The 26,564-nt window shown below is 36.6% G+C and overlaps 1 protein-coding gene across 13 annotated transcripts in view; it reads left to right on the forward strand.

Annotated features, from left to right (window-relative positions):
• The window catches only part of GRM7 (glutamate metabotropic receptor 7), a 1,171,176-nt gene that overhangs the window by 729,709 nt on the left and 414,903 nt on the right, over positions 1–26,564 (forward strand). For all 13 annotated transcript variants that reach the window (XM_045053189.1, XM_045053190.1, XM_045053191.1 and 10 more), the window contains 2 exons: positions 9,615–9,756; positions 17,895–18,049. In XM_045053189.1, coding sequence (XP_044909124.1) covers positions 9,615–9,756; positions 17,895–18,049 — 297 coding nt within the window. The remainder of the gene's footprint in view (positions 1–9,614; positions 9,757–17,894; positions 18,050–26,564) is intronic.

Raw genomic sequence — 26,564 nt, forward strand, 5'->3', positions numbered from 1 at the left:
AAGACAAAAATCCTATATTTCCCTGCCATTAAATTTATGATCTGGGGGTGAGTTACTTAACTTGAGAATGCCTCTGTTTCTTCCTGTCCAAATGAGGATGTTAGCACACCTGCCTTATAGGGCTGTATGACAATGGACTGTGTCAATGACATAAAGCACTTAGAATGGTATCTGACACATAGACAGAACTCAGAAATTGGCAATCCTTCTACTACAGTTAAACCCTCTGGACCTCAGTTTCCCCATTCAGAATGGGGAATTAGATAAGGTTATTTCTCAGGCTCCTGGTTTCATATAATATTTCTTTAACAAATCCTAGAGAGACTTTCACATAAGAGTCTCAATATTTACAAAATTGAATCGGCATATCTAAATAATAGAGCAGATCACCAGTACAACTGTACAATGATAACTGTACAATGATACCTCTGATAGGATAGAACTACAAACTTTAAAAGGTTTCCTATTGCTTCTGCTTATTATATGAAAAACTATCCATTCTCATTAAGAGAGAAAAGTATTTTTAATGGAAACAGTTTGTGGTGTAACTCCTGAGGTTCTTCTTGCTGTTACAGGTTGCTAGCTACCATGGGCAGACAGAAAACTGATCAGTTTTTAGCTTCAAATTGAGAAGCTGATTGATTTCTGAGACTCTGAAATTCTTTCTATTACCCCAGTGGCTTGTATCTCCCTCCTCCAGCCACTGCCAGTGGGCTTTCTTAATCAAAACTGACGTGTCATGAATGGCGTTATCCTATCTGTGTTATGCCCCTTCTTTTGCAACATTTATGATTATACTGCTCACTTTTTCCTTTATGTTTACTCCGCACAGAAGTGAAAATTAATTTGGCAGTTGCAATGACAACCTGCACCATGAAACTCCATTTAGCTTTCATATGCATGTGTAATGCCCCTCAAAAGTGAGATTCTTAAGGTTTTGATAGGTTGCTCATATACCTTGGTGACCAAATAACAGCAGAAATGCAACAGCAGGCAAGTTGAATCCACTGTGAAGAAGGTCTAAGCTGAAACAGAAACCAGAGAGAGAACTTTAGCGTTGAATAGGGCAGCAGTTTAGGATGGAAATATGGATATGTGTCAGAGGAGAATGTAGTGTACTGACTTATCCACCATTATTGAGAAATAAGCTAACTGATACCAGGACACCTCGAGTGTGTGTGGGCATGTATGTGCTTGTATGTAGACCATTCCATTCCTTGCTGGAATAGAACTAAGGCTTCTTGCATTACTTTCCACAGTGACACATTTCTAGCATAATACACTTTGGACTGAATACTTGAGGTGAAGTCATCTATGTACAATACACATAGATTTTTCAACCTACTACATTCCCTTATGGAGGTGAGGCAAATGAACTGTCTTTTAAAGGGGTACCACTCAAGCCTTCCAAGAGCAGAAGATCAAAACAGCTTGTTTATTTCTCATCCTTTGTTTTCCAATCTTCTTTCTTTTTTAAGATTTTAGTTTTATGAGCATGTTCATTCCCATTAACATGTTAATAGCCAATTTCACTCTTCTGTTGTGTTGTTTGATTTTGCACACCTGTGAGCAGTTCTCTTTGAGAGGGGCGACCATCTCATTTTTGTAATCACAAAACTCCATGCATGGATTCCTCCAGCATGCACTGGGTAAGCCCTAAATCCGTGAGTGCAGACCGCCCCTCCACTAATCACATCGCCAAATGGAGTTTGCTCTAATTTGCTTAATCACTCAGCTGTAATTGAATCCTGATGGGAAGCTGGGTTTCCATCCAGAATTATTCCCCTTCTCCTGCCGAGAAGGTGGTAAAGTAGCCATTTCTTCTCCCCAGCAGCCCCAGGACAGTTTGCATATGGTTTCATTTCTCCCTACTCCATGATGTTTTCCAGAGTTGGAGGAATTACGGCATGGAGATTGTGGTCCCCATTCTCAGGGATATTTCTCCTGTTGTTCTCTCTCTCTGCATCGTTGTAAACCTTATAACCATGTATAATGATCCATCTCTTCCTTCCTTCTCCATATCTCACCCTCCTAAGAGCTCTCTACAAAAAGTTTGACTAAAATATGTATGCAAATATGGTACTTCCACCTGAGCTGGGTACAGTCAGTTTGGAGACCCCAAGTGAATACTTCTGAAAATATGCTCCCATAGCTACCTGCGTACGTATCAGTTAGAGCAATGGTCTCCAAGTGTGGTCCTTAGACCAACAACACAGAATCCCTTGGGAAGTTGTTAGAAATGCAAATTCACAAGCTTTACTAATCCCACTGAGCGAGATTCTCTTGAGGTGGGGCCAGAAATGAGTATTTTATCAAGTCCTCCCAGTGAACTAATACCTAAGGATTATTGTTAGAAATTCAGATTCCTGGGTCTGCTTTACTGCTGACTAAATAAGCATTCATTGGAGGTAAGATCTGGGCTAGGTAGATTACCTAAGTAGATGATAGGTAGGTAGATAGAAGTATACATATATATGCATACACAAATGTAAACTTTTAAAAATTATTCTAGATTTACAGAGGAGTTAAAAAGATGGAATTCCCACATACCCTTCTCCAGGTTACCCCAAATGTTAATATCTTAAACAGCCAGTATGCATTTATCAAAACTGAGAAATTAACAATGGAAAAATACTACTTCAATACAGATTTTATTCAGATTCCACTAGTTTTTTACATGAGTGTCCTTCTGTTCCAGGTTCCAATCCGGTTTTCAGTTTCTCAGTCTGACTTCTTGACCTTTACAGTTTCAAAGAGCCCACGTCAGGTGTTTTGTAGAATGTCCTTCACTTTGGATTTTTATAATATTTTCTCATGATTAGATGAAGGTTATGGATTTAGGGGAAGAATGAAACACAAATGGGGTGCCCTTACCATCACATCCTATCAGAGGGCACATGAAATCCACATGACTTATCAGTAATGATGTTCACTTAGTGATCCAGTTAAAGCAGTGTCTGCCAGGTTTATCCACTCCTAAGTTATGCTTTCTCCTTTTATATATTCTTTAGAAGCAAGTCACTAAGTACAGCCTTAACTCAAAGGAATAGTGTCAAAGAAGTTATAGGCATGTGTTCAGACCACTAGAGTAATTAGTAAATATTTTGAGGGAAATACTTTTAAGCTGTATAAATGTTCAGTGTCTCCTTATAGTTTCCCACACTAACTTTAGCATCTATCAGTGACTCTGATGTGCAACAATTATTACTGTAATGTTCTAATGGTGATATTCCATTTCTCTCATTCCTTCTACATTTATTACTTGGAATTGTTCTGTACAGAAAATTCATTCCTTCTTTCTTATTTACTTATTTAGTCTTTTTTATTTCAGTATTGGTTTGTAAGTGTGTATTGTAGTCTTTGGATAATTATTTAATACCATTGTTCCTTATTTTGTTAATATTGTTCGAGCTTTGATCACTGGGCACATTTTTAGGTCGCTTTTGTGTCCTGTTGACGTAACCCCATATTTTTTTTGCCTTTGTGTATTTCTTAATTCCTGACTACAGCCTCATTTTGTATGTGACCTGCCCCAGCCTTAGAATCAGCCATCTCTTCAAAGAGTTCTGTTTCTTTTTTCTGAAAGATGATATTTCCAAACCAACACCTGTGTAGTAAGAGGGCTGTTTGCTCTGGTATGTCATTGCTTCGAGGCTTTCTCAGTGGATGGTGCCAGGATACATATGTATGTATACTAACCCATGTATACAAGCATATCTCTCTCTCTCTAAAACATGAGTTTATGCTGATATTTCTGACCCTTTCTGGCATCACATGGTTCATTCTAGCCTGCCTTTTCTGCTTATGCATAAATTCTTCAACAGTGTAAAACCTATCTGCCATTATCTATAATTAATTTACTGTTTTGTTCAACCCAACTCAAATATGGACAGCAGTTCCAGAATTGCTAACTCATATCCCTGTGAAAACTACACAAATCAGAGTACCATTTTATATTCAGTTCTTTTACTCTCTAGCTTTAGACTTTCCAGTCAAAGTGCAGTTTTTAAAAGTTGTTTATTTAGATCAACTTATTTTCTACACATCTCCATCAGTAAAATTGCCTCAGATATTAGTAATGCCATTAGATTAATTTGTCACAGTTGCATTCCATTCTAGGATCCCCTGATAAAACCTGATCTTTTAAATTTTGCATTATTGTGGTGTGTTGCTCTTAGGATTTTGACAAGTGTGTGGAATCATGTGTCTCCTACCACAGTACCATCAGAACATTTCCATTACCCCCAAATTCCCTTGTGGGCTCCCTTTGTACTCAACACCTCCTCTCAACCCTTGGCATCCATGGATCTGTTTTCCACCCCTACAGTTTTGCTTTCTCTGGAATTCAATATGAACAGAATTATACAATATGTAGTCTTTTCAGTTTGGCTTCTTTGACTTAGAAAAATGCTTTTAAAATTCATTCATGCTCATCCACGAATCAGCAGTTCTTTTTTGTTACTGAGCAGGATTCAGTTGTATGGATGTACCAGTTTGTTGATCTATTCACCAGTTGACAGATGTCTTAGTTGTTTCTAGTTTTAGTGATTACGAATATAGTTGCTGTAAACATTTGTGTGCACATTTGTGTGAGTACAAGCTTTTAATTCATCTGGATAAATCCCTAGGATTGGAACTGACTGCTGCTTGATAGATTACCTCTACATTTAACATTTTGTGATGTCAAACTGGTTTCCAAAGTGGCTGTACCATTGTACAGTCGTGCCAACAATGAGCAGACATTCTCCAAAATTTGCATCTTCTCCAAAATTTGATATTGCTGGATTTTTTGAATACTGTTTTAATAGGTATTGTAGCATTATATCATTGTGGTTTTAATTAGCATTTCCCTAATGACTGATCTTTTCCTGTGATTATTTACCATCTATTTTGTGTGTGTGTCTATGCAGATTTTATGCCCACTTTGAGTTTTCTTTTTTATTGCTGAGTTTCATTACTTTATGTATTGTAGATATAAATCCTTTGTAAGATATATGACTATCTCCCAGTCTCCAGCTTGAGCTGTCATTTTCTTAATACTGTCTTTCATAGAACAAAAGTTTTAAGGTTGCATAAAATTTGATTTATCAATTTTGGTCTTTACAGTTTGGGGTTTTACTGTCATACCCGAAAACTCTTTGCAAAACCTAAGGTCATTACAGATTTCCCTTTGTCTCAGTCTGAAAGTTTTTTTAGTTTCATATTTTAGACTTAGGTCTATCATCCATTTGAAGTTAATTTTTAAAGTTTATTTATTTACTTATTTTGAGATAGAAAGTGCACACACCAGTGAGCAGGGGAGGGGCAGAGAGAGGGAGGAAGAGAGAAAATCCCAAGAAGACTCTGTGCTGTAAGCACAGAGCCCAACATGGGGCCAGAACTCATGAAACTGTGAGATCATGACCTGAGCTAAAATCAAGAGTTGGATGCTTAATCAACTGAGCCATCCAGGTGCCCCTAAAGTTAATTTTTATATGAAGTATGAAGTATATGTTGAGTAATTATTTCTGTGCATGAATATCTTTTTGTTTCAACATCATTTGTTTAAAAGAGCACCTTTCTCCACTGATTGCCTTCGCATCTTTGCCAACAATCACTTGACTGTATTTGTATTGATCTGTTTCTGGACCTCTTTTCTGTTCCACTGATCTAAGTGTCTGTTCTTTTTCCAACCCCTCACCATCTTGATTACTGTAGCTTGGGATTGATAGTAAGTCTTGAATTTGGAAAGTTCACCAGTTTTGTTCCTCTTTTTCAGTTGTTTTGACTATTCTAGTTCCTTTGACTTTCTGTATAACTGTTAGAATTAGCTATTGATATATACAGTGAAACCTTGGATTGAGAGTAACTTGTTCTACAAGTGTTCTGCAAGACAAGCACACATTTCTAATAAATTTTAACTTGATAAATGGGTGATGTCTTGCAATATGCGTAGCATGTGATGCCAAATGTCACATGATCACACCTGAGCCAATGGTTCTTGAAATTCACTTTGATATACAAGTGCTTTGGGCTAAAAGCATGCTTCGGGAATGAATTATGCTCACAAACCAAGGTTTTAGTGTATTTTAAAAGGTTGCTGAGATTTTGAATAAAATTACAATGAATCTAGAGGTAAAATTGAGGAGAGTTTATTTAATTTTTTTTTAATTCTTTCAGCCATGTTTCATAGTTTTCAGAATATAGCTCCTGTACATATTTTTTTAGATTTATACATAAGCACCACATTTTTATTATATTGTTAATGACATTATTTTAGTTTAAAATTATAATTGTTCATTGATGATCTGTAGATATATGACCTTTGTATTTTGAATTTCTGTCCCACAACTTAGCTTAACTCACCTTTTAGTTCTAGAAGATTCTACCTAGACAGTTATGTCATCTGCAAATAGAGACAATTTTAGTTTTTCATTTGCAAACTGTATGCCTTTTGTTTCTTTTCTTTTTTCCCCACTTATTTCTCTGACAAGGACATCCAGTTCAATGTTGAATAAGAGTGTTAAGAGAAGAAAAAGTTGCCTTGTAATTTCTTACTATTAAGCATGATGCTTGTTGTAGGCCTTTAGTAGATGCCTGTTATTAGTCTTAGGAAGTTCTCATCTGATCCTAGTTTTATCATGAATGTATAATGAATTTTGTTTGGTGCTTTTTCCACATATATGAAGGTGATCATATATGGTTTATCTTATTTAATCTGATCATATATGAATTATAATACTTGATTTTCAAATAATGAATCAGCATTGCAATCCTTGGATGAAATCCACTTGTTTATGATATATTACTATTTTTTATAAATTTCTGGATTTATTTGTTTGGTAGTTTTTGTAGAAGTTTTGCAAGTATGTTCATGAATGGTATTAGTCTTTTTAAAAATGATATCTTCATCTGGCTTGGGTATTAGGATAATACTGACTTTATGAAATGAGTTATTTTCTCTCCTCTTCTCTTTCCAGTAAAAGAGTGTATATCATGTTTTATTTCTTCCTTAACTGTTTGGTAGACTTTATCAATGAAACTATGTGAGGCGGGATCTTTCATTTTTGGAATTTTGTGTGTGTGTGTGTATGAATTTGGTATCTCTAATATATGTAGAACTATTCAGATTATATATCCCACATTCAGTTTTGATAGTTTGTGTCTTTCAAGGAAGTCATCCATTTCATTTAATTTGATAAGTTTATTGGCAAAAGTATATTGTTTATAATATTCCCTTACTACTATTTGCTACCTGTGGGATCAATCAGTAAGGTTAGCCCCTCTTTTATTCCTGATATGAATAATTTTTGACTTATTTCTTTTGGTCAGCTTTGACTAGATATTTACCAATTTTATGAATGTTCCCAAATAAGCAGATTTTTTTTGTTTTTTAAATTTTTCTCTTATTTTTTTCTGATTTCAGTTTAATTAATTTTGCTCTTTTATTATGTCTTTCTGCTTTTTTTGGGGGGACAGTTACTTAGCCATTTCCCACCTCATTCCTTAAAAAGAGGCTTCAGTTGCTATTTTCAATATTTGCTCTTTTCTCACATAAGCATTTGATGATTACAAATTTTCTCCTAAATACCACTTTAGTTGAAATCTATACATTTTGATATGTTCCACTTTTATTTTCATTTAGTTTTAAATATTTTAAAATGTCACTTGACATTTCCTCTTTGACCCATGGGTTATTTAGAAGTGTGTTGTTTAATTTCCAAGTGTTATTGATTTCTAGTTTAATTCTGTTAGGTCTGATAACATTGTATGATTTCTATGCTTTTAAATTTGTTTTGTTCTTGTTGTTTTTTAATGGACCAGAATATAGTCTAGCTTAACAAATGTTCCACTTACACTTGAAAAGAATGTGTACTGTTCTGTTGTCCTCTCGATTGTTCTATAAATGTCAATTAAGTCAAGTTGGTTGATGGTGTTGTTGAAACTCTACATTTTGAAAACGGATTATCGGTGATCTTGTGCACACTGAAAATTAAAAGCCACTTATAGAGAACTAACACTGATTAGGATGAAAGTGTAATGGAGGTTCAGTTTTGGATGAGGTTTCATATTTGTTATGTTTGTGGAAGCCTAGTATCATCCACTCAGTTGTCCACGCTCAGGATGTAAGCTTAATAATAGATATCTCCCAACCACATTACAAGAACAACTTTTTCCTCTTCACCTCTAGGTCTTCTGCCCATTGGATGGCCTTTGATGCCTTTCCTACAAATATTCTCTCTACCCCTTTCACCTATACCAGCCTTTCTTTTCTTTTTCTTTTTTTAAAGTTTATTTATTTATTTTTGTGAGATACAGAGACAGCATGAGTGCAGGAGAGACAGGAGAGACAGGAGAGACAAAGAGAGAGAAGGGGCTCTGTGCTGCCAGTGTGAGCCCAATGCAGGGGTCAAACTCATGAAACCATGAGATTGTACCTGACCTAAGACCAAGAGTCAGACACTTAACTAACTGAGCCACCCAGGTGCCCCATATACCAAGCTTTCTTTTTCTTTTTTTTTTTATTTTTTCAATGTTTGTTTGTTTATGTATTTTGAGAGAGAGAGAGAGAGAGAGAGAGAGAGAGAGAGAGAGAGAGAAAGAGCGAGCATGAGCAGGGGAGGCACAGAGAGAGAGGAAGACACAGAATCTGAAGCAGGTTCCAGGATCTGAGCTGTCAGCACAGAGCCCGAGGTGGGGCTTGAACTCATGAACTGTGAGACCATGACCTGAGCCAAAGTCAGCCGCTTTACTGACTGAGCTACCCAGGCACCCCTATACCAGCCTTTCTTAAAGTGTGTTTTATAAAGTACTATATCCAGGAGCTACTACTAACCAAGAGGTGGGGTCATGAGGAGTACATCAATTGCTTAGTAAACTGCTGCATATTTCCATCTTGAAATTCATGACAATTAATATCATAACAGCTCTGAGAAATCTGAATAAACACATGTATTCTTTAATTTAATACCCTTTCTTTCTAACAAAAAATACATAATACCAACTACCTTATAAAGTTTTTAAGATGGGATAACATATATAAAAACACATATTTGAGGGTTGAGTACATATTATCTGGTCAATAAATGTTTGTTACTGTGATTTATAGTAGTTGGTGTTTTTGATGGTGCTGTTTTATTTTTAGATTTATTCCATTGGCTGACCTTTAGAAGTTGGGATAGATATGAAGGTGAAAGAAAAAAAAAAAACATGGGAATGCAAACACCAGGAAAGTCACAAAAATTGACCTGAGCTTTAACTGTTTCAGTACATTTTTATTGTAGTTTATTGATTTTAGTTTTCTTGTAGTGTATCACATTCATTTTAAAGACCTTCCTCCACCCATTTTGTCAACCTAAATTTGTCTCCCCAGGATCAGTATCAATGGTGTTCCTGGGCATTCTTAAGTGCACTACTAAGAAAATCAGGCTGTGCAATATCATGGAGGATGCATCTATTATGAACAACAGCTCAGGACTTCACATAATACCTGCAGCCATCCTCATTCAGCAGCATCACCAAGAAAGTGCTATGTACTCAGAAATCAAAATTCCCTCCTCCTCAGCTACTTACCCTGGTTCCTTTGGTATCTCTGAGGGAACTTTATTGACACTCTGCTTTCTTTTCTTAAACAGGTGGGCTCTGCATTGCACAGTCTGTGAGAATCCCCCAAGAGCGCAAAGACAGAACCATTGACTTTGATAGAATTATCAAACAGCTCCTGGACACCCCCAACTCCAGGGCCGTCGTGATTTTTGCCAACGATGAGGATATAAAGTAAGGATGACTGGTGTAATTCATTAATATGCATGCTGCAACTTTTGGAGACAGAAGGATCAGGATACTGGCAGAGAAAGGGGAAAAGATAGCACAGAAGCAAATCTATAATTACATAGTGGGGAAGTCTGTACGTGCTCTCTCCCCTACACACGTAGTGGTAGCCAACCACGGAAGCAGCAGTGTGTTCCTGTCATGTCTTCCCCTCTGTTAGCAAAATAAATGTATTCAATTACTTGTAAAAAGAGAAAACCACTGGACCTTTCAGAGGTTCTTTTATTAAAAATATACCCAAATGTAACAGACTTTTATCCGAAGAATGGTTCCTCTTAATGTAAAAGAGAAAACGTCTTATAATTCTGGCTATATTACTACCGCTTTAGACTCAATATGTTCCAAACCAAGCTTGTCCACCTCCACATCTCCAGTCTACTTCTTCCCCTTCTTATCTTGATTCTTCTTGGGGTAAAAAATCTGATTGGAGACATGACTTGTTTTCCTCATTCCTGCATTCTTGGCCAAGCTATGTAGAGCTAACCTTTGTTTCTAGAAGATAATGTGTCCGGAATATGTTTCTTTTTTTTTTTTATTATCTTCAATTTGTCTTTTTTTTTAATATGAACTTTATTGTCAAATTGGTTTCCGTACAACACCCAGTGCTCATCCCAATAGGTGCCCTCCTCAATGCATGGGGGCACTTGTACCCTAGTGTTTATAGCAGCCAATAATAGCCAAATAGCTTTCAACAATAGCCAAATTATGGAAAGAGCCTAAATGTCCATCAAATGATGAATGTATAAAGAAATTGTGGTTTATATACACAATGGAATACTATTTGACAATGAGAAAGAATGAAATACGGCCTTTTGTAGCAATGTGGATGGAATTGGAGAGTGTTATGCTAAGGAAATAAGTCACACAGAGAAAGACAGATACCACATGTTTTCACTCTTATGTGGATCTGGAATATGTTTCTTAGACACAAATGTGCCTTGATTTCTTCTCTGACCACTACCACCTTGGTCCAGAATATTTATTTATTTAGAATAAATAGTAATTACACTTGCTTAAAAATATTTTAAAAATCTAGGTTTATAAAAAAGTTCCATTCATCCTGCTGCCTCCCCCAGCTAACAGGTTCTCTTTTTCAACTGCAGTGGCTAGTGACCAGCCACTTGTATACTCTTCTAGAGATAGTCTATATTTTTATATGATGGTGGCATACTATGTGTACATCTTGTTGTATTCCCTGCTAGCTTTTCCTCACTATTTTATCATGGATGTCTGTGAATATAAGTACCTGTCTATCCAGTCTTTCTAATAGCTGTGCAGAATTTCATCTTATACCCATACTATAATTTGTCTAAATGCTGCCTTATTGATTGACATTTGCAGACTTTTATAATTATAAATAATGCTGCAATAAACTTCCTTTTCCACATCTGTGCATGCAAATATAAATATGCAAATACAGATTATTAATATATGCATTTTATGCAATAGATAGATAGGTAATAATATAACACAAATATATAAACGCAGTTGTATTATTTTATGTATTTATCTTATAAGTGTTTTTTTTAATATTTTATTTATTTTTGAGAGACAGAGAGAGAGAGAGACAGAGTACAAGTGGGGGAGGGGCAGAGAGAAAGACACAGAATCCATGAAGCAGGCTCCAGGCTCTGAGCTGTCAGCACAGAGCCTGACGTGGGGCAGGCTCCAGGCTCTGAGCTGTCAGCACAGAGCCTGACGTGGGGCTCGAACACATGAACCACGAGATCATGACCTGAGCCGAAGTCGGATGCTTAACCGACTGAGCCACTCAGGCACCCCTATCTTATAAGTGTTTTCAACATAAATGCCTAGAAAAGAAGTTTCCAGAACAAAGATGTATTCCAATATGAATGTTGTTTTCCAAAGAGGTTGTGCTGGTGTATATCTCCACTGGTATGAAAGAACTGGATGGAATTATTTAGTCTCTGTCTTAGAATTCAAAATACACCATTTAATTTGAAGGTGAGTATCTTTCATTCAGAGTGAGGTTTAAGGGCTCAGCACATTACTGCATCCTGCTTGGATTACTGTACTGTCATCATTGTCAGCCTTCCAATTTTGTGCCTCTCCCCTCCACACACACCCTAAATGTTGTTTCTGAATCCATCTATCACTTTCCCAGTATTAAGCTCTGACCTAGGGTGGCAGGATTATTAAATGTAAAGCATAGTAAACCTGAAATTGAGATCCCTGAGGTATTTTGCACCTAATGAGCACTGTGTCACCTTGGGAAGTCTCCCCACTGTCACTCACCCCCATCCTGCTTCCCAATTTCTGAGGCCTCAGTTCTCCCATCAATAAAATGAAAATCCTTTTAAGTTCTTTTTCTGTTTATCCAGCCTCATCCCACCTTTCTAGTCTTATTTCATTCCCTGCTCCTTCATGTTTTGTGTTTCCTCACTCCCTGGTCTTGGTGTGTTCCCTTCTACCTGCCTAGAATTTTTTTTTTCCTTCCTCAGTTTCTCATTCCAGTGCCATCTCTAGTGTGGCTTTCTGAGGGAAGATGTCTCTGAATGATGCACCTTTCGCAAATTCTTCATAGTTTATGTCACTAATGTTATTTTGCATCGCTTGATCATTTGTTTAGTGTCCATCGTCTCCACTAGTCTGTAAGCACTGTAGAGGCAGAGGGTGATACCTCTTTGGACTTCCTTCTGTACTTTAGTCCCTCACATGGTGTTTGGTAGATAGTAAATGCTCAAGAAATGGTACCAAATAAATGAATGAGTGAACTCACTATGCTAATGCACACTCTTTATTAATTTAAAGATAAGCTTCTCTATGTGAACTTCACAATGCTTTAAAATGTGGTCCTAATTTAACATTTAGACCTCATCCCCACTCATCCACTTCTATACCCAAATTGCATGGCTCTGGTCCTCTAGCAGTTCTAATTGCTTTTCCCCATGATGTTTTGTTTTTTTTCTTCCTTCCTTCCTTCCTTCCTTCCTTCCTTCCTTCCTTCCTTCCTTTGATGGTGTTTTTTGTTTCTCTCCTTCTCTACCTGTTGAAATTGTCCATTTTTAAAGTCTGTCTCAAATATGCCCTTCTCCACGAAACTATTTCTGGCCATCCCTTAAATGTATTACTTCTCTTCTTACAAAATTCTAATATGTTGCTCCTAGGCCATTTTCTTCTACACTTTGTGTGGTAGTTACTTGAAAGATTTTTTTTTCATAATATTACTCTTTTGTTTTGTTTTTGCTTATTTCTCTCATCTCTATTGATCTCCTTCTTAATTGTCTCATAAATATTTTTCATACATCATTTTACACATTTTCAAAGTATTGATAAGGTATGGCTTTGTGTTTATTTCTAAATACATGGTATATGTCATGCAAAAATTACTGCAAATAGCTTTGGTGACTAATTCATCATAATACTCTTGACTTGTAGATAATGTGTGGTTTTAATTTGGGCTGTAAAAATGCATACAATCCACTCAATAATTATGCTCGTTCTTTTTGTTATGGGGTTTGTGTGCTGAATATTATTGTATACTGTGATCCATAGCAGTGATAGCAGAAATAGTTCTTGAACGCAGTAATAAAATTTAAGTGCATTTATGTTTCTTCTAAAACATGATCTCAAATATAGTAATGTCTGAAGAGTACTGTTAACTCACAATATTATGTTATTTCTTTTTTCAGAAGATTTACACTGTAAATGGGAAATTTTGAGATTTCTTAGAACATTAACTTCAAATACTTTGTTAGAGAATAGCAGTGAGAAGATAGTAATATCTAGATTTTAAAGCTACGACAAATGCTCAGTAAGTCAAGGCCACTGATAATTTGAATTTTAGACAATAGTAGGTCCTTTTTCTGAAACACTTTTTTTTCTGATTATAAAAGTAATACATAACTATTGTACATCCAGTGAAAAAGATGGTAAAGTTTTTTGTTGTTGTTGCTCTTTATTAAAAGGAATCTTTAAGTTTACTTTGCCCTGATTATCTAGAAAAGATTAAGGTTAGAGAAACTAATCACAAGCAATGATTTTAAATAATCTCTATAAAATGTGAAATCCCAATAATCAAAGATAGAATAAAATTCTGGTTTAATGTTTACCATCACTTGTTCCCAAACATACAGATTTTCCCCAAAAGAATTTCTCACTTTTTATCTTCCACTGTTTGTAATTCACATTTCACTTAACCATAAGTATTTTTAAACAGTTTACTCTTAGTTACTTTAATAAATAAGCTCACAGTTTTACATTTATATTAAAGTGAACATCTACTTTTTGCATTTTTTTAGTTTTGTCTTTTCTTCCTTGTTTTACTTGGCTTCTGCCCACCTTTGCATTTGCACTGTCTTCAATCTCAGCAACACCTTCTCAGTGGACTGTTAGGTTAACAATATGTTTTTAGCAGTATCCTTATTTTTCTGTGCTCTCAGATGACCCTGTACTTCTAACTATGTATATATATACATACACTGGCAAAGTTTAGCCAGCTTTTATTATATACGACTTGAATAACCTATTGCAGTTTTTATTCATTGATTTTTCTTTTTTAACAAGTGCTTGTGGAAAGCTAAGTATATTCACTTTTTTTTCTAATGAAGCATATTCTTAATTACTTTTTAGTCCATCCTTTGGATGCACTCTTGTTTGTTTAGACAGTCCCCTATTGCTCTACCTTTAGGTTGTCTGCAGTAACGAACATACATTTTTGACAGCGTTTTTGACATTTCCTTTGCATAGATTAGTAGAAATAGTATCTCTAGGTCAAGAGTACAAATGATTGATTGTGTTTATTTTTATTAAAATGGAAAACACCTATAAAAATTAAAATATAAGTGAAACACTTTGATACAAACAGCAGTGTCCAGTCCCTTCAGACTCTCTGGTTAAGCTCTTTTTGAGCAGTTATTTTAATTCTTTCAGCTATTTCTTCCTGTCTTATCTGCATAATGTGCCAATAACACAATTTTGGAATTATTAAGTTTGAATATTATCTATTAATTCCTCTTATGTTAGGTAGAATTTGGCTCACTTGTACCCTCCCTATTCTCTCAATGTTATCCTATAAGGTTTTCATTTAACAGAAACAAGTACGTGCTTTATTATGATTATATAAATATTATATACCACAGCATCAGATCTTTTTTCTATGATATGATTTTTTTGGGTAAAAGGTTTAGTTTTTCAAGGCATTCATATGATGATTTTTTACTTGCTTTTTCTTACTAATGTCCTACGTCTCATATCTGTTTCCATATATTCATGTGAAAGATAATCCATGAGTTCCATTTTTTTTTTTCCTGGACACTTACCTTCTCAAATATCCATCTTCCTATTTTATTCTGGACCAATCTATATCATGGTAAGAAATTTTTCCCTGTCACTCATTTATGTTTATGGTTTCTTTCCTCATTTTGCTGTAGCATGCTCTTCAAAACTTTCTAGTAAAGGCTAAATTCAAGGAAAACATTTTGTGTTGCATGCCTAAAAAATGTTCTCATTCTCCATATTTACTTAGTAGTTGGAACAGTTAGGCATAGCTTCATGTTTGTTTGTTTGTTTGTTTGTTTGTTTAAGTGTTTATTTTTAAGAGCATGCAAGCTGGGGAGAGGCAGAGACAGGGGGATAGAGGATCTGAAGCAGGCTCTGTAGTGGGCTCAGAGCTGACAGTCTTGACAGCAGTAAGCTCGATGTGGGGCTCAAACTCATGAACCCCAAGATCATGATCTGAGCTAAAGTTGGAATCTCAACTGTCCGAGCCATCCAGGTGGCTTCAGACTTATTTTTAATTACATGATACCTGGCACATAAATGATTTTCAGCCAATAGCTATGGTGGCTAATGAGTTGTAGGACTTGTAACTTGCAGGGAGTTTGAGGTTCTAATTTTGGATGGAAAAGTCTGTAAGTTCTAGAGGACATATATGCTAATTCTGTTAGTACTGGGATTCTTTGTGTGTTAAATATTAGAATTCCAGATTATAAAATATTTTTTTTCTCAGAATTTGGAAGGCATTGCTCCACTATCCATCATCTTTTGTTTGCTTGGTTTTTGTTTGTTTGATTGTTTTTACTATTAAGGGGTTGGTGATATTCTGCTTCTTATTTTTCTCCCTGTGTCCTGATCTTCTTTTGGAAGCTTTTAGGATATTTTAATTTTTTTCCCCAGAAATCTTAAATTGTGTGACATGCTTGATTTTTCCCCATTATTTTGCTGAGTGAATCTTTTAAATTTGGAAATTCATATTATCAATTTTTTGGTCTCTTCTTCATTAAAAATATATTGTTACAAAATTCACTCTGTTGTCTCCGTATATTTGTTCTGGAAGTTTTATTAGCTGAATATATGTTTCCCTAGATTCATTCTTTAAGACTCTTATATTTTCTGGAATGTGTTCTACCTTTTTGTTGTTGTTTTGCTTTCTGGATAATTTTCTTCACTCTTTTTTTTTTCTCTTCTAACATATTTCAATAACTAAGAGCTATTTCCCATTGTTTGTTTCTATTTTCTATGTTATCTCGTTCTTGATTACAGAAGATATGATAATTCTTATTTAAATATATTTGTTTTTGTTCTTTTCTATACGTTTCTCTGCCCCACTATACATCAGTTTCCTTTTTGTGTTAACTTATTTGGTTTCTAGTTTACATTGGAGATTTTCTGCAATTACGGGTGATTTCTGGAAGTTCCCATTTGAAAGAAAGACCAAAGAGTTCTTGATACATGGACAGTGCATATCACCTAAAAGGGCTCTCAGTGGTCTGGTCAGACATCCAAGTTGCCATTCCATTAAAGGGTCTCTCTATGGCAGTATATAGAATTATTCTTCTAGGGTGGTCCAGATTTTTTGAGAAAAGCTGTTTTCTCCCGGGGGAGACACTCTCTTAGTTTTCAGCATTCTGTAGGCAGAAGTGTAAATTTCCCAGAGAGTCTTACCATTTTAATACTTAGTGATAAATTTAACTTATAATTAACAGGTTTAATTCAACATTTCTCATTCACAACTTTCTGGTATTTGGATGTTTACAATATCAGAACCTATTCCTTATAGTTTTAATAGAAAATTACCATTCCATTTTCTGCCAAGAAGAAAAAGAATTTGGCCACGTACCTATGTGACAAAGTACGTCCACGTCTTGAGAAACAAACAAATCATTTCTCTTGTGGTATGACCCACCGGAGGACTCTTAGTTGTATCTTCCTCTGTTCTACAAATGTAATCACCTTATCCACCTCTTCTTTCTTCCAAAAATATATTATAATAACTGTACCATGGTTGATTACTTTTAGTTTTGTTTTATTTGCCTTGTTGCCCTTGATATATATATATATATATATATATATATATATATATATATATATAATATTTATTTTTGAGAGAGATACAGAGACACAGCACAAGCAGGGGAGGGGCAGAGAGAGAGAGGGAGACACATAATCTGGAACAGACTCAGTCTCTGAGCTTTCAGCACAGAGCCCGACATGGGGCTTGGACTCAGGAACGGCGAGACCATGACCTGAGCTGAGACACTTAACTGACTGAGCCACTCAAGTGCCCCATTTATATAGTATTTTTATTTATAAAACTGGGCTATAAAATTTCAAGTATGGCATACTTGTTCATTTCAATGAATAATTTAAGACCCTTAATTTAGATTGACATGGTGCTTTCCAGAAATTATATAGACCATCAGCAGTGAATGCAAACTCTCATTTCTCCAGCCCCATGCCCAGATTCACAAAACAAAACAAATCTTTTGGTCAACATGAAAAGCAAGTGTGATATCTTACCCTATTTTACATTTCCCTCCTTTCTAATGTATATGAATATGTATCTCCAGCTTACGGGTTATTTATATTTCTCCTTTTGTCATTTGTCTTTTACTGTTTCTTGCCTATTTTCCTCAAGCTGTTATGATCATTTTTCTTAGTGGTTTATAAAATTTCTTTATATATGCAGGGATATAAATCCTTTGACATACTTCTTTTTGCCATTGATTACTTACTTTTTGAGAACTGGTAGCTTGCTTTCCTTCTGCTTGATTCCTAATTGATATATATACGTCCAGCAGCTGTTCCTTATCATTAATATAACTTTTCCTGTTTTTTCACAGGCAGATCCTTGCAGCAGCCAAAAGAGCTGACCAAGTAGGCCATTTTCTTTGGGTGGGATCAGACAGCTGGGGTTCCAAAATAAACCCACTGCACCAGCATGAAGATATTGCAGAAGGAGCCATCACCATTCAGCCCAAGCGAGCAACAGTCGAAGGTATGGGTTTTAACCATTGTAAAATATGCTAAGAGACTGGTTTGTGCCATGCAGGATGGCTCAGTCAGGCGTCTCTTTGAGGATTTGGTATTTTTACATAATGTATGCAGTGTAATTTCAAACTTGTAGCCATGAAATGCACATTAGGCCATATATCTGGTCTGTTCTTTTCGTTGATAGTCCTCTTTTGAAGAGATCATGTGTTTTTATAAAATCAAAATTCTCATTTTTTTTTATTGTGGCACCAGAGCTTTCTGAGAGAAGAGCATCACCATTAATAAGTGAAATAATAACACAATCCAAGTGTACATAAGTGAACTGCATTTTTCTGAAAGAATATTTTCCCTTTGCAATGTATCCATTACTTCTACAGCAGAATAACTCTGGGGATTCTTTTCTTTGTTACTTCGTGGAGTGTCTTCCAGCCCCCAGGATCTCACTGCACACTACCTCTCTGAGGCACCAACATCACCTTGCCTTCATGGGTCTCTTTTGTTCTCACTCTCTTTCTCTTGCCTTCCTAAATCATTGCCTCTTTCTTTTCCTTTGCCTTCCTTGCTGCTACAGAGTCTTCAAGAGGAAGGAGGAGGAGAGGGTGTTTATTGGTATCCTTCTGATCTAACAGAAGTTGCTGATTACAATTTATGTTCTCCTTTAATTTGAAAAGAAAAGTTATTTTGAAAAGAAAATACTGTGAAGAAAAGCAACTCCTCCACTGGTATCCTGCTTTGTGTTTCTTTTCTGGTGGACCATGTCTCCAAAGATTCCCTAAAACATGCTTGCTTTGCATGTTAAAAAAGCCTCTATCCTCTCACTCAAAAAAGGATCAAATATTTGCATTTCTTTCTATTCTGTCTCCACTCCAGTATAATTAATTATTCTCCCCAGAAGCCTGCATGGTCTATGGAGACCTTTTTAAACAAGCCAGGTTGTGGTTCAGTCACTGTTGCCTTTCTGTGTTATCTGGGGGAGATAAAGATCCCATGAGTCACCCATGTGTTCATTGGGAGGCTTTGAATTCATTTAATTCCCCAGTACGTGTCCTGAGAAGATTGCTTATCTTACAACACAGACCAATGCATTTGCAGATGGGTTGCAAAAATAAAAGATAACATTTTAACTATCTCCACTCCTTTTTACTAAAAATTTTGAGTATCCACCATATGTCTTGCTCTGTTCTGAGAGTTGAAAAACAAGATGAGGACAAAATCCTTACTTTCAAGGCATACAGAGCTGAGAGAAGGTGTCAAAAATAGCCATTGACTGAGTAACATGAGAAACACTGTAAATGCAATATGGAATCGATACCACAGGGTACAAAGGAGATACTGTGGAAGTTTTTCTGAGTGGTGGTGTTGCAGTTGGGGATACTCCTGAGAGGAGCTAAAGTCATGACTTGAAATGTATCAGGCAGGTGAGGAGAAGAACACCATCCACCCCCAACCCAGGGACAGAAACAGAAGAGTGAAGGAGCAGGGCATGCTGGGATAACAGTAAATGATTCATTCTACAGCACAACCCTGAAATCCTGAACTCCTTATGGTTCTTTAAAAACGTTCCCACTTACAGGGCATTGGGACAACTTTTTTCTCTCCTAGAGTTCCAGTCACTGCACTATTGGCCTAATTAACTCCTAATTCTGTCCTTTAGGACTTTGCTCAGACATTAATTTTCCTTGGAAGCTACATGTGACCATTCCACCTCAGCCAGGTTTGGGTTAGACACCCTTTCTGTTGCTTCTGTGGCATCCTTCATCACCCCTACCATTGTAGCATCTCTTTACTTGTCTCTGTCTAGAAACATATCTGTTATGTATGCCCTGCATTGTGCCCCCAGCACCAGTCCCTCTTGGCCTGCATATAGCAGATACTCAAACAGATTTTTAAGTGTTTGGATTCTGAGATGGGTGGAGGAATCACAGACCACCTGACATCCTGCCATAAAATATGGCAGGGAAACGGGCCAGAGTTGGATTATGAAGGGTCTTGAAATTATGCTAAGGAAAGTGTTCTTTATTCTGAAAGTCTGGGCAGTGTCTGGAAAGTAGAATGTGATCAAAGGTGGTTAGAATGTTCACTCAGGTGATGTTATGGAGAAGTGAAGTGTAAGAGTCAGGTGAGAATGAAAGCAAGTAAGGAATGAGTGAGGTCCTTTCTTCCTTGGCTGTAGATGCCGCATGACATGGATGCCTATACTCCATGGTTACTAGCTCCAGTTTCATGATATTTAGGGAAATTATTAAGTATCTTGAAGTTTTTATAAATTCTTGAAAAAAAATTTCCTGCTGTGTATTTAGGGATACACAAAGTTATCTTTTTTGGGTGGGGAGAGGGGTGATATGCAAAGCTCTTAAACACAAAACAACATCCTAGATCTGAAAAAAACATATCTATATCTACATTTGTATCTATATCAATGTCTATATCTATATCTATGTCATTTATATCTATATCTCTCTTTTGTGGAAGGGTTGTTCCAAACAATGAATTGAGAGAGAGATATTGTTAAAATTGGAACACGATAGGGCAGCAACCCTTTATACAAAACTCTCTGCTCCTAACTAGATAAAAATGAGGATTCTCTCTCTCTCTCTCTCTCTCTCTCTCTCTCTCTCTCTCTCTCTCTCTCTCTTTGGCTGGTGTGTGTGGCTTATGTCTAGCCATATTGTCTATGTGCATTGCTACAAAGAACAGACTAGATTTGCTCACTTAGGAGATGAGACATCAAGATTGTCGCTGTGCATTTATAGTGACACACTCCTAAAGAAGTGCAAAAAGAAATGCATTTGCTTGCACTGAGGTTTGTAAAGCAAGCTATGAAATATCCCAAATGAAACTAATAAAATGGAGAATATTCTGTATCAGCAAATAAGTTTTCCTCTCCTGTATAATTTTTCTTTTTTCTTTTTGATAAATATCCCATATTGATTTCTACTGTCGTGGAACATCCTCCAAATATTTATAATACTCCTATATCCCTGTATCTTTGTGTTTTGTAATGTTGTATGTACAAATGCAAACAGGAAAAAGGCAATCAATAATCAACATGTTTCTTTTCTTTAGATTTATATTTTGAACATGTTCAGCAAAGATCTGAATTTTTGGCTGGTCTTTTCTCTATCTGCATGAATAATTAACAATAAATTGCTTTAGGCAAAATTGCTAGCAAGCACATGGCCTCTGTGAGAGTAGTGCTCATCTTCTTTTATCTTCTATCTGTATTTATTCTCCATTTATAGAAGAAAGGGTTTCTGTGTTTGCTAGCCAAGTGTGTTGTTCTTCCCCCTTTCAATTTGATGTTGATAGGAATTGTGCCCGGGAAAGGTCAGCCATGGCCCTGATCGCTGCCCAACACTCACAGGATATCTGGAGAACGTCTCCACAACTTGGCAGATCTCCTCCAGCTCCTGAGCCAAAACACTTCTGTAATTTTCAGTGTCTCTGAATTGTCTGATGAGCCAAGGGATCTCTGGCATTTTCCTCTTTTCTGTTGCCCCATTAACTAGGATTTTCTGTCATCCTTTCCAGCCCCCAACAAGTCCTCAGAGCAAAAAATGTCCATGTTGCTTTCAACTCTTTGCCCTACAAAGTGCTCTGCTTCTCTGAGAATAGGCTGTCCAAGGCAGCCTCTAATTATAGTCAACAGGGATTGTGGACCAGTATCTTTTCATCTCTGCTATAATCATTAACATTAGGGAGCTAGTGTAATGAAGGGTGGATTTTCAAAGCTAACTATAATGGCTCTGACTATTGGTGATGTTTTCAAATGTGTCTGTGGAACAGCTTGGTTCCTGAATTAAATCTGCAATCTATGTAGGAGAGACAAAAAATGCTCTGGACCTGGCATAAAAAGTTGGTTATTTCATGCTTTTTTAATTCAAGACTGAAATGAATTCTTTATTTTTCCTAAAACTGGAGATCAAAGCTATGAAGAGCTAAACTAAAATATTTCTGGCTCCAATTTAGATGTGTCCTACTTTAGCCTTCCTTGATTACCTAGAATGTTCCACACATATCACAAGGTTTTGTAGGTGAATGGCAGAAAATGACAAGAAAGAAAACATTGCCTTAAACCACAGTGCTATTTCTGAGCAATGCATATGCCTTTTAGAGCTATAACTGGTTTAATAAGAGAGCAATGAGAGTTTTGCATGTTCAGTGTCATGACAATTGGTTTATTGAATCTTTTATAAATACTGGTAAACTCTAGCAGGGTATCAGGCACCAACCTAAACAGTGAGATATAGCAAGTGACAGTCTAGACCAGGTCCTTGCTCTCATTAGTTGCCTACTTAATTTAGAAGTGACAGGTGATTAAAAAAAAGTATAAACAAGAAAATATCATATTAGAATAATTTTACATTTTCCCCCTAAAAACCAGCTTGCAAATTATGGAGATACGAAGGAGGAAGAGAGACCAGGACACAATACAGGTCCAAACAAAGATTGGGAGAATGTGGGTGCAGGTCAGTGGCTCAAGCCTCTGTAGCCTACTCTAGATTCCTGGCTCATATCCATAACAGATTCTTTCAGTGCTTAAAATCCACCAAAGTTTCCCATCTCCCTATTTCTTACTTCTCTGGAAAATAACTTTTTCTTCAAGACAGATCAAATCATTAGTATTTTCAAAAGACTTCCTGCTTTTCTCAGAGTTAGTCTACCCTGCAGAAGCAAACTCATTGCTCCCAAGTCTAAAATGTGCTACATGCCCCCTTTCCTGAGAGCACCAAACACACCAGGCTCACCTGTGGCACTTACAACTAGAATCTGAACCTTAAGGGCAGTGCCCACCGCTCATGGCTTCCTTGAGATTATCCATCTTGCACCTCTTGCATTCTTTGTATGTCTTGCCTTTTTTTCAAGTTTGGAGAGACTATCTGGGCAGCACTGGCCCTGTGGCTTAATTAGGTGACTTGCTGGAATGTTCCAAATACACAAGGGAAGCCTCAGCTCTGACTCCTCAGAAAGTAGGAAGGCACAGGTAAGGCTGTTTGTCTTAGACACTCTGTGGGCACTTCCTTTCTGAACTGTACTGTTTCTACTCATAGAACAGACAGAGAGAGAGAGACGGTGAGCAGATCACGGGTGTGACAAGAATAGGTATGTGAAGAAAAACACCATCTCATTTTTTATCTTGTGTTGTTTAAATTAGACATTTTTGGCCTTGAGCAAGTGGTAAGAAATGTAAACAGAGAAATCTCAATTGAAAGTAACTAAGGAGAGCTGAGAACAATTCACTTTATGTGTATAAAGTCCCAGGTTTTGGGCCATGCCTTTTCCTGTCTCATAGGATAGACGCTTTCTTTTTCTTTACTTTTCTCTTTTTTTTTAGGAAGATTTTTCTTTTTTTTCTTTTTTTTATTTATTGAAATTTTTAGTTAACATACAGCCCAATATTGGCTTCAGAAGGAGAATTGAGTGATTCATCACTTACATACAACACCCAGTGCTCATCACAACAATGCCCTTCTTAACATCCATCACCCATTTAGCCCATCTCCCACCCACTTCCCTCCATCAACCCTCTATTTGTTCTCTACTGTTAAGAGTCCCTTGTTGTTTGTTTCCCTCCCTTCTGTTCCCCCCTTCCCATATGTTCATCTGTTTTGTTTCTTAAATTATACATATGAGTGAAATAATATAGTATTTGTCTTTCTCTGATTGACTTATCTCACTTAGCACAATACATTGTAGTTGCATCCACATCATAGCAAATGGCAAGATTTTATTCTTTTTTGATGGCTGAGTAATATTCCTGTGTGTGTGTGTGTGTGTGTGTGTGTGTCAAACTACCAAAACTGAAACAGAAAGAGAAAATTTGAACAGATTTATAATCAGCAAAGAAATTGAATCAGTAATCAGAAATCTCCCAAGATACAAGAGTCTTGGGCCAGATGGCTTCCCAGAGGATACATACTTTCTTAATGGGCTTCGCTTAACTGACCACCAATCATTTCCTAACCAGTGAATATGTAAACCAAAAAGAATGTATCCATTCTGTTTGCATGATATGCTGTCTGATGTCCCCAGTACCCTGAACACTCCCCGTTAATAATCGGATCCCTAGTATGTCCCACCAATTTAATTTTTAGCTCTCAGGAATTTTTGATTCTAAATGTATTTACTGCAGTAATATGTATTACCATAATTATTTCATGTAATGAAAATCACATAAACCAATGAAGTGAGTGCAGAGAGAGGAAAAGAGAATGAGAGATGCTATTTCAAAGAAGATACATTTGAGTTCCTTGGAAAGATTTGATAAGTTTGTAACTGTTAGTTGTGGGCTAAATTTGGTGGAAATTTTTAAAGGAAATCATAAACACTAGAAACATACTGCACTTAACTACTAGTCAACTACCTTCAAGTTTTTATTTCACTTTAAAGACCACAAAACTGAATTTTATTATAGTTGATTTTTTTTCAAGATTATAACAGGGAGGCCAAGTGGGTGATGCATATTTGGAAAAAATTTCATGATCATACACCAGAAGATTGGCAAGTGTGTGTGTGTGTGTGTGTGTGTGTGTGTGTGTGTATGGATGGATTTTGAGTTAAAATATTTGATATATTTATGTATTTTTAATGATTCTTTGCCAAGATATAAATCTTTTATTAATTGACCTACCTTGGGTCTCAATAATATTTAACTATTATTTAATTATAAAGTTTCCAATATATTTACATTTGGGCTTTCCCTTCCTAGGACTTAAGTTTTTCACCTGTAGGTGAAAATTTTCAACTCTATCATCCCCAAAGTTTCCTTCATTGTGAGAGTGATTATCTGTTATTTCTGCCTACCCTGCATCCATTCTCTCCACTTGTTACAGCCCCCACATTCTCACCTGCAGAGCCCCACACTCTACTTACTGTCAGCTCATGTGACTCAGGATACAGTGATTCAAAATCTTGACTCAGAGATAAGGCGTGGAGTTCATATTACACCCCTGGCTCCCCGTGTCTGGATCAGGACTTCGCATATTTATCAACTATAGACTCCTGTTACTTGTATAAGATCCTTGAATGGGTTTCTGTAACTTACAACTCAAATGACTTAACAAATATGATTGCATATTAGGACAGTCTTCTGCCAGGCCTTTTGTTAAGTCTTGTATCTTCTCTGAGTTACATCCTTTCCAAGTGCTATTTACCTCACATGGATGTCCCTTTTAAATTATTCTCCCCTTCTTTATCCCTCTCTTGTGAAATCTATATATTCTTGTCTTATGAGACCATTAGTCTCATCAACCCTATGATGTTTTCCTTCCCTTGTCGCCTGAGCCTTATTCCTAATCCCATTATCTCAGCCATGCAGTGGCTATTCTGTTCATGAAGCATCTTCACATATAATCAGTTATTCTAAGTTATATATCACAGAATGTTGATGAAGTCTAAGTGATGGCTTCAGATATTCCTGAGAAATACTGATGAACTGTCAAATCGCTGTCCCAAAATCTAATTGTTTCAGAATTGAGCAGACCTGTGAGAGAGAATCCCTTCTAAAGGAAGAATGACAAAATTAGTCTGATCCAGTAAGAAAGCCTTAGTTGTCAAAAGAAAGAGACCAAGTTACTCTTCCCAGGCCAGAACCCATTGAATTCACACAGGATTTCCATAGGGAACAGTCAGACTCAAAAAAAAAAAAAAGTCTCAGTTGGATAGACTAAGCTAGACTGTGGTGACCAACTGTCAGTAACTAACACAACAACAAATAGTACTCACCCATGTGAAGTACTCTCTGACTCTAGGAGACATTCCAGGGTAGTTGGCCTCCATGTATTTGCTTAGCCTTCTAGGCTGTTTCTGTCTTATGGCATATCCATATCAATACATTCTGTGCTGCGTTGCAAAAAAGAAAGAGTGGCACATTCACAAACTATTCTTAAATGCCTTTATTTTGAAGGGATGCGCTTTATTTCAACCTTAACTTCTTTGGCCAAAGCAAGTCAAAACAAGTTCTCTCTTCAAGGGAAATTCTGCTGAATATTGCTGAAACTAATTCGTATCCATCTCAAGTTCCATTTTCCTAAAAACTTTGTCAGCCAATGGGACACTCATAGTAATACCTTGGAATGTCCTAACAGGAGTCCAACATATGGAGAGAATAGCATTCTCTGCTACTTTGCCCCAGACCTCTGAATAGCTTTGACACCATGTGCACTGCCTTGGCAGCAATGCAAAGCAGGGGATCCTGGTGTTACTGGAAAACATGATGCTTGGCAGAGCTCTGGAAGTTCCACTGAACCCAGAAGATATCCAAAGGAAAACAGTGACTCCTAGGAAATAGTAAGATATTTGACAGACTTGTTTGTGAGAATGTATGTGATACCCTTGAAGATAATGTGCATGAACCACATAGGAAAGTGTCAGTGGGGCTTGTGAGGGCCTAGATAATGTGACTCCATTTATTCCTGCAGTCTGTGAGGTTTGAGGAAATTCCAGTTACCTCCGAGAATGCAGATTTGTAATTTATGGCCTATACTCTTAACTCTTGAAACAACAGTCATTCTTTCACC

This window comes from Felis catus, chromosome A2 (assembly GCF_018350175.1).
Source record: "Felis catus isolate Fca126 chromosome A2, F.catus_Fca126_mat1.0, whole genome shotgun sequence".
Classification (NCBI taxonomy): Eukaryota; Metazoa; Chordata; class Mammalia; order Carnivora; family Felidae; genus Felis; species Felis catus.